The sequence below is a fragment of the Grammomys surdaster genome, unplaced genomic scaffold (assembly GCF_004785775.1).
Source record: "Grammomys surdaster isolate TR1022 unplaced genomic scaffold, NIH_TR_1.0 125750, whole genome shotgun sequence".
Taxonomy (NCBI): Eukaryota; Metazoa; Chordata; class Mammalia; order Rodentia; family Muridae; genus Grammomys; species Grammomys surdaster.
The window spans coordinates 89781-99704 of NW_021620582.1; the positions used below are offsets into that span (position 1 = coordinate 89781).

General features: G+C 36.8%; 1 protein-coding gene across 1 annotated transcript; it reads left to right on the forward strand.

The window, feature by feature from the left end:
* The first annotated feature begins 4136 nt into the window (after positions 1 to 4136).
* On the forward strand, positions 4137 to 5078 carry LOC114639764 (olfactory receptor 11H7-like). The gene has a single exon (XM_028788535.1). It carries the CDS (start codon positions 4137 to 4139, stop codon positions 5076 to 5078), a length of 942 nt encoding a protein of 313 aa, XP_028644368.1.
* Positions 5079 to 9924: the final 4846 nt, after the last annotated feature.

Genomic DNA, 9924 nt, shown 5'->3' on the forward strand with positions numbered 1-9924 from the left:
CTGAGATCTTCTTCAATTTCTATCTTCAGAGACTTGAAGTTCTTGTCGTACAGGTCTTTCACTTGCTTGGTTAGATTCACACCAAGGTATTTTATATTATTTGCAACTGTTGTGATTTTTTAAAAAAGAAATGTTCAACATCTTTAGTCTTCAGAGAAATGCAAATCAAAATGATTCTGAGATTTCACCTTACACACATTAGAATGGCTAAGATCAAAAGCTCAAGAAACTCCATATGCTGGCGAGATTGTGGAGAAAGGGGAGCACTCCTGCATAGATGGTAGGAGGACAAACTTGTACAGCCATACTGGAAATCAAAAGGTGAAATAGTTCTACCTCAAGACCCAGCTGTACCACTCCAGTGCACATACCCAAAAGATGTACCACTATCCCTTGAGGACACTTGCTTAACTATGTTCAAAGCAGCCTTACTCATAATGGCCAGAAACTAGAAACAACCCAAATGCCTCTCAACTGAAGAATGCATACAGAAAATGTGGTTCATTTACACAGTGGAATACCATTCAGCCATTAAAAACAAGATCATGAATTTTGCAGGCAAATGGATGGAACTAGAAAATATCATCCTCAGTGAGGTAACCCAGACCCAAAAGAACATACATGGTATGTACTCACTTATAAGTGGATATAAGCCATTAACAAAAATAAGGGTCAGATTTTACACAATTTGTCTGAGTCCTGTGTTTGAAGAGTGTGTTGTCTTCAGCAATGTGGAGTTTTCTTCAAACTCTGGGAGGCAACCAAAAGAAGCAGTAGTACCCTGTGTTGTTTTCAGAGTCACTAGAACTCCCCTGAACAACACTCAAATGGAGAATTCTCATGCCTGATACTATGGCACATACCCTTGTGCACACATACGAACACAGAGAGAGATTAGATAGATCGATAGATAGATAGATAGATAGATAGATAGATAGATAGATAGAGAGATAGAGAGATAGAGAGATAGAGAGTGAGAGAGAGAGAGAGAGAGAGAGAGAGAGAGAGAGGGACAGACAGACAGACAGATGACTAAATAAATAAATGTAACAAAACATTAAACAAGCATTTCTTAAAGCAATGGTAATGATCTTCATCTATTGTAAAGTGAAGTTTCCTTTATGAGTGGTGAAGATTACACTAACCTATTTGTAAGGACAGATATTTAGAATGCAGTTATGAATTATGCTATTTAATAAAGTGATACTTCCAGGTTCTTCTATAAGATCCATACTTCACTAAACCTGGTTAGTTTCTTAGGTTTCCAATATCAGGTATGATTTTTCCTCATGGTGAACAGGTCTTAAATGCAGTTACAGAGTTGTTGTTTACCAATAAGATATGTCTGCCACTGCTGCACCCTTATTGTGCCATGTAAGTGGTTGTGGTGATTTATACTCATCAGACCTGGGTGGGAATATTGGTTGTTTCCATCCTTTTGAAGCTTCCATGGAACCTTCTAGGTAAAAGTAGAAGCAACTAAGAAATGCCGAGAGAATAACAAACAGTCTTCCCCATGGAAGAATACACCAATGAGTTAGCCAAACCCAAATAGTTATCAATAAAATCATGCATAAAAATGAAGTAATCAGACTGATCAGGATGTATTTACATACTGAAGAATATGTGCACCTGTGTAACAACAATTAATGAAAATGAAGTCACAAATTTGAAAAAGAGTAAGAAAGGATATATTGAAAGGTTTCAAGTGAGGATAGGGAAGAGAAAGATGATATAATTATAATCTTTAAAACTAAAATATAATTTTAAAAAGAAAATATAATAAAGAAATATTTTTAAAAATCAGATTTAATTGAACACTCTATATATCTCATGACACAAAATTACATGCCCTATTAGAGTAACACAAACTTAAAGAGGCCATGGGAATGTGCACATTATCTTTAATAATCCCTGTAGAACAATTTATCAAGATCATTAATGAAACTCCATGACAAGAAGCAAACAGGTCCTCAAGGACAACATGAAAAATAATAGGTTCAATTGTACAGGGAGATGAGAAATCTTAACAGTGAACAACAATGGACATAAATAGAGCAACATACAATCTTCACACAGAAACAGAACACTAAAGCAGAGTTAGTAATGTACGAAATGCTTGTACACAGCATCTATGTTTGATCCAGAAAAGGAAAGAATCTTTGTGGCCTTATTCTGACTCAAGGATGACTAGTATCTGGCAGGCATTGCTGTTGTTCTGCATGACAGGTGGGTCTACTTAGTAATGAAGGGCTTTAAAGACTGTCAACAAATGTTAGTTTGTCTTTCTCCTTAAAACCAAAAGAACAAGAAAATTATTCAGAATATTTAGGTCATTGAAGAGTTTGCCTACTCCAAAGACCATGTTATAACAGTAACAAATCATTCATGTCTCCCCCCTTTCACTGTGGCTAAGGCATCAGGGATGATGGGCCTTTTTATGATATGTGTGCAGAAGAGTGAGGGGATAGCTCTTTCCACTGAAACGGAAACCAATAGGAATCAGTACTGGGTCTTAATGTTTTCTTTCTCAGTCTTCTCTTCATCCATTGCATGGATCATTAAGAAAGGATCTGGGAACGGGGTGCAAGCATGTAATCATAGCACTGCGAGGGGAACCAAAGGTTCTTGAGTGTGAAGCCAGTATGAGCTACAAAGAGAGGCCTTAGAGATAGAGACCCTCTTTTTGAAGGGAGAAGCAAAAAGAGGAAGAAAAGGAGGATGAAGAGGAGGAAGAGAAGGTGTTTGTGTGGTAAGATGAAATTGTTGTTGAAGAGTTAAAAATTCATGTGGAACTTAAGGATAGCCAGGTAAAGAGCCTTTTGCATTAACATTGGCAGTTATGTGTGAAGTTTCTTCTGCCATGCTCTCTTATGACTAACATTGTATCTGCACATGTTGCCCTGTTGTCTTTAATGTCAACAAATGTAATCTAGAGCTGATATGCATGTGGCTCAAACTTTCATATTTTGATTTGCCATCAAAATCTATGGCCTGGGTTCAGAGTCATTGCTGCTGCTGCTTCATTCCAGGTGAAAGAACTGCTCAGCACTCTGTTGAGGAGAGGTTTCTTAGGTGGAAAGGTAAAGAATATGTAGCGTTTCTGTAGGGGGCTGCTGGTATTTCTTGATGTCTTACCAAAATGAGAATTAAGATGTCTTACCAAAATGAGAATCAATATGGATTGGTATAATTCTTAATAATAATCTTAGTTTTAAACACTTACGATCTCTTCATTCTCATGTTTCTTCTTTTCATATAGATTCTTGTCTAAAAATGTAGAAGTTATGTTGCTCAATTGAGATCATTCACTTGGGCTATTACTAAATTGTTCCTGTGAAAGCTAAAAATCACAAGTATATTTGTCTTATCAAATATCATCTCAGCAATAGACTTCTTCAATTTTATTATGTTCAATAAATATTGTAAATGATTTATATACATATATATACGATTTTTACAAAAATTGTAAAGTGTTCTTACTCATGAAAAAGTTAGGATTATTTTATTCACCAGACATAGTGCTCATAACTATATCAACCACTCAGAAGGGCTAAGACCAGAAGATGGAGGGTTCAAAATTTTGAGGTTCAAAATAGGAGGTTACATAGCAAGTTTCAGGCCAGCCAATACTAGCCATAATAAAATCTATCATTAAAAGGGATTTTTAAAGGATTCTGTTTATACACTGAAGCTGTCATCAGGCTCTTTCTCTGTGCTTTGATTCTTTTTCTCTTTCATTCTTATTTCAGTTTTTTGCTTTACTTTATTTTTACAGTATAGTATATAGTGTATATACATATATATGAAATCCAGAGCCTGATGCATGCTAGTTAAATAATTTGCACCTACATCCTAGGGTGGTACTTAAAATTATTTTTCTTGGAAATTATAACATAAGAAGAAAACCAAGAGGATTTGGAGGGAGAATGAGTTGAGAAGGGAGACTGAGAGCCATAGAAGTGTATTACCTGCAGGAGACAGAGTCATAATAAAGCATCTTATTGTGTACAATTAACATGTTCTTACAAAGAAAACAAATATATCTTTGATTGTTGTGTCCAAGAAAAGCTTCAAGATACTTCATCAACAAAGTATATCATTATTATCTACCTTCTCCCCACAGTCTGGTGATCATGAATACATCAGAGGGATCCAGAGTGACATATTTTATCTTATTGGGCTTCCCTGGTCCCTGGAAGATTCAAATCACACTTTTCTCACTGATTCTGCTGGTCTACATGATAACTTTGACTGGGAATATGGCCATCATTTGTGCAGTGAGGTGGAACCAACAACTCCACACCCCTATGTATATGTTCCTGGCCAACTTCTCCTTCCTAGAAATCTGGTATGTCACCTGCACAGTCCCCAACATGCTGGTCCACTTTCTTTCCAAAACTAAGACAATGTCCTTCTCTGGATGCTTTACTCAGTTCTACTTCTTCTTCTCCCTGGGCACAACTGAATGTTTCTTCCTCTGTGCCATGGCTTATGATCGGTACCTAGCCATCTGCCACCCTCTGCACTATCCTTCCATCATGACTAGGCAATTCTGCAGTATTCTGATGTCCCTCTGTTGGATCATTGGTTTCTCTGCACATTTGATTCCCATTTTCTTCATTTCTCAATTGTCTTTTTGTGGTCCCAATATCATTGATCATTTTCTCTGTGATGTGGACCCACTAATGGTCCTCTCCTGTACCCCTACACCCATCATAAGGCATGTATTCTATTGGATAAGTACTCTTTTCATTGTCCTCACCAGTTTGTACATCCTTGGATCCTATACCCTGGTGCTGAGAGCTGTTCTTCAGGTTCCTTCTTCAGATGGACGACAAAAGGCCTTCTCAACCTGTGGATCCCACCTGCTTGTAGTGTCTCTGTTCTATGGAACCATAATGGTGATGTATGTGACTCCCAAGTCTAGCAACTCTGTTTCTATGCATAAAATTATCACACTGATATACTCTGTGGTGACACCAGCTTTAAATCCTTTCATCTATAGCCTGCGTAACAAGGACATGAAATATGCCCTCCATAATGTTTTCTTTGGGAAGAGGATTATGCATAATTAATAAATAGAGTATTATACCCAACTATGGGATACTCAATACTTTCAAGAGCACCTTCAAAGATGTGACATATACTCACAAAGACAAGCACATAAAAATGAATTTTGGGTTTTTTTAATCTAGGCAGAGCATACTGGTTTGTGTCTTTAATCTCAGTGGTTGAAAACGAAAGTAAGTACATCTATGTGCATTTAATATCAGACAGGAATAGATAGTGCAACCCAGTCTCAAAAGAACCACAAAGAAAATGTTTATGATGGAAAGATAGCTCACCAGCTGTGATGAAACCGTCCTGAGTCTAGATGTTAATCAATGTATGCTCCAAAGGGTATAGTCAGAGAGATGACTCAAATACTTTAGGGGAGCCCAGAAGATTGTGAGTGAATCCCAGATATTAGATACTGAGTTATTTACACCTTCAGAGTTTGGTTTTGCTCTCTTCAGGTTGTAAATGTGACAAGGTTTTCCTTCTTAAAGTAAGAAAGTATTAACTTATTTTTTTATTTTCAGAAGCAGAAAAATGGGAAGCTATTTCTTTTTAACTTTTAGGTTTAAAGGAGACTGGATTTTTAAAGAACCTGAATTTTAAAGTGTTTCAATTTTGGAAAGACCGTGGAGCTTTTAAAGTTTGTAAACTGTTTTATATTGTGATGTTCATGTTAATTGTGATTTTTGTGGATGAACAAGAAAGGAGAGGGTATGACTTAACAGTGATATGTTTGTTGTTCAATTGACAATGAGTCATTTGAACGAGGTAGTTTTATGTCAACCTGACACAAGCTAGAATCATCTGAAAGGAAGGAACCACAACTGAGAAATTGCTTCTATAAGATCCAGCTATAGGACATTTTCATAATTAGTGATTGATGGAAGAGCATCCAGCCCACGGTGGGTGGTGCTATCCCTGGGCTGGTGGTTCTGGGTTCTGTAAGAAAGCAGGCTGAGCAAGCTGTGATGAGCATGCCAATAAGCAGCACTCCTCCACGGCCTCAGCTGTATCAGCTCCTGCCTCCAGGTTTCTGCCTAATTTGAGTTCCTGCCCTGACTTCCTTCAATGATGAACTATGATGTGGAAGTATAAGCCAAATAATCTCTTTCTTCCCCAAATTGCTTCTGGTCATGATATTTCAGTAGCAACAGTAACCTTAAATTAGACAAGCATAATTCATAGACTCATTAATATACTGTGAATGTAACTTCACATGTATTAGTTCATAGTCCTAACCAACAGTAGATAAGAGGAACTCAGAATTAGACTGAAACCATAAATAAGAATACCTTTAGTGAAAGATGTTGAGTGTGTGATTTCCCTAATGAAAGAAGAGTCCATCTAAAGAACCGGTGTGGTGATTGAATGAAACTTCCTTCTACTCTCAGATGTTTGAACAATCATTCGTATGGTTCAACATTTTTCTCCATAGTTTGAGAAATGACTGTATGGTCTGTGGTTAACAAACTGTGAGTAGGGAGTGGGTGACTGGCTCTTAGAGCAAAGCAAGAAACAATCAGCCACATTTCCACAACATATAAAGCACCCATATTTATGCTCTGTGAAAGTAACCCATTTGACCAACTTAAAAGTGATTCTACCCAGAAGTATTACTTGGAGAAGTAAAGCAATCCCAAAAAGAATCTATACACAGTAGGTCACCAAAGATGAACAATAAAGAAGCAAGTAGTGGCCAACTAGGAAAGCAATGTTCCTGTCTGAAGAACCTACATAAGTATGTGGGGGTTGGGAGGTGACTGTATGTATTTGTACATGCATGTATATGTGTGTTTCTATGCATGTCTGTGTTATCGAGTGTGCACACCATTGTGTGTTAGGAAAAAAATTAATGTGCATACATTACTGAACTTATAAGGCAACTGGACCTGATTATATCACTATTCCAGCCTAGGAAACACCTTCCTGCCTTCCTTACCAGTAACTATCATCCTAGAATAACCAGGGACAGCATAATAAAGCACGGGAAAAAAGAGTACAAGTCAGACAGAAAGTAGGTCGATCTTAAGTCAGATTCAATCATCAGAACAAGTTACAATTTGGATGTAAAAATGAAATTTCTGGTTCTAGATTATACTGAGCTTTCTAATCACTTGGTAAGGAAAGTGGGCATTAACAGTAAACAAAGTGATTAAAAGCTTTCATGATAGCCAAGAAATGAACCATGGGTAGAGTTTTTGGATGGAGCAAGATGGGGGAGAAGACATATGTTGGCCATTTATATATATCTTCTTGTTTTAAATACGGGTTGAAGTCTTTGTATGCTTCTTGAACATATTACTTTCTAACTACCAAGTTGTGATCATAATTTATATTGTTTATATACTGCTATGAACATAGTTCCCTATGGGATGGTGGGGCATATTTTGGGTATATGCACAGGAATGATATGCTTGGGTCTTGAGGCAGAGTTATTGCCAGTTTTCTGGAAAACTGCCAAATTGTACAAGTTCTGAAACCCCAAGAGCAATGAAGGAGTGTTATCCTTGTTCCATATCCTTGCCAACATGTGTTGTAGCTTGAGTTTTCTATTTAAACAGATAGAGAATTCTCAAAAAAAGGAATCTGTAATGTCTGACAAACACTTAAAGAAATGTTAAAAAAAAAAGAAAGAAAGAAAGAAATGTTCAGTGTCTTTATTCATCACAGAAATGCAAATCAAAACAACTCTGAGAATTCATTTTACATAGATAAAATCAAAAATTCTAGTTTCCTGTATTTGTATGTAAACTTCCCGCCATTATGAAAAATTTTCTTCTATATTGTTGTTGGAGATCTGTTCTAGGCCATTGACTTAGGTTTCATCTCCCTCACTATGTGTATACTTCAAAGATTTGGGTTCCACGGTGTCCCATATTTCTTATGGTTCCTCCCTTGTATTTGTTAGTAAATTTTTCATTTTTCTTGCTTATTTGCTCTTGGTTCTCTATTTTGTCTTCATGACTTGATATTCAATCTTCAGTTTCATTCCTCCTTCTTTTAAGACTTTCCTTTGAGTTTTCTAGTTAAGCTACTGAGTTTTTCAGTTTCATCTTCTTTTCAGATTGAGTCCCCTTCAATTCCTTATCTTCTGTCTGAATTTCATTCTCAAGTCTTAGCTTATCTTTATCATTTCCATCAGCCTTATTTTTGTGTCACCTTAGGCATCACTTGGACATCTATTCTCAAGCTTTTTCTCTTGATTTCACTAGGTGAGTGGGTAGGTGGCTGGGTGGGTGCATGTGCACATGGATTCATGCTCTTTAACCTCTTTGAATTCTTTAAGAGGGTTTATGATTATTCTTTTAACCTCTGTGCCTTGGAGTTCACCTACATAATTCTTGTTGGGAACCATTTCTACAGGAATGGTTGGTTTTGGAGAGACTATACTGTGACCAAACCAGCTCAGTCAACCAGGTCTCAAGGGAGGGCGCAAGGATTGAAAAGAAAAAGACAATTAGACAATATTATAACATGACTCCAGCCAGTGCTGAGGCTGAAGTGGGTTTATTTTTTTCCCAGTCTGATTTTATATCATTTTAAGTACATGCAAATAATAAGGCCAATTCTAAGTCAAGGAACAAACTAGGCAGTAAACACAATAGTCAAGGAACAAACAAGGCCATAAGCAAAATCCTGTGATCATTGTTTCTAGGGGCTTATCAGTATGCCCAAGTAATTTGAAACATTCCTTGGCTAAGTTTACCATGAGCTTTGTATTGGCTCAAATGTAAATATTCTTATCTGAGCCTACTTCCTGAGTCCTAGCACAAAATCAAATTCCTGCCAAATTCCTACAAGGCAGCCCCCAAAGCTCTCCACATCTCCCCCTTTTTTTATTTCAGAAGCAAGACTACACCTGTATTAGGTTGTTCTGACAAGAATGGCTTCCTTACCTGTCATGGAATATGCATTATCAGAAGCAATGCATTTCTGACTTAGGTTCACAAGGCTCTTATCAACCCATCATTGGCTGCCAACCTGTTAAATTAATAACTCTGTCTGAGGATCCATTTTTAGTTTCAAGCCACGTATTTTGGCCCCCAATATATTGATATTGTTAAAGCAAGTTTTATCACAATAGTCAGGAATAAAAGTATTCCCGGAACAAGAGGGGCTAGTATAATCAAGCTATGTATGCCATTCTTGCAGCTAGACCAAGAAGAAAACACTGACCTCAGGCTACAAATAATTTTATCAGCAGTATCTACAGCATCAAAGCACAGTACAGTAACATTCTTTAAATTCATAATCATGGAGTGTAAAGTTAAAACATCCAGAGACATGTTAGAATTATGCCAAATAACCTGCAAGTGTCTTTGAACTCCCAACTATAGTGAGTAGCATTGTAAATTTTAGAAGTGACAAAAATCCATTGGCACGTAGCATACCACTCTAAATGGCTTTTTACTCTTAAACTCTGAAACTCCTCTCCAATAATTTAAATAGTATTATAGAGCATCAATTCGTTGTTTCAAATGCCTAACTAAATCCTCTTGGATAGTCAGAGCATTAGTAACAATTTTTTAAATGTTTAACAAAAGTAGCTGTCTTAACTTCTTGTGTCAAAGCAATTGCAGAAGCAGTAGTGTTAGCTATTAATCTAATCAAAGCTGCTATACCAGCAATAATCAAGCCCACTATCCTCTTGCTTCTGCCTTAAAGCCTGATTCCCTTCTTACAGTATCTGCAAGCTTTTTTCAGAATACCTATCATACACACAGACAATAAGACCAAAGTTGGTTGATAGACCACCATAACAGACATTCCAGGTTTCAACACACTAACACAATTAAAATGTGCACAATCAATACAACTTACATTAAATACTGTAGAAGAAAGAAAAGTAATTTTAACATGGCC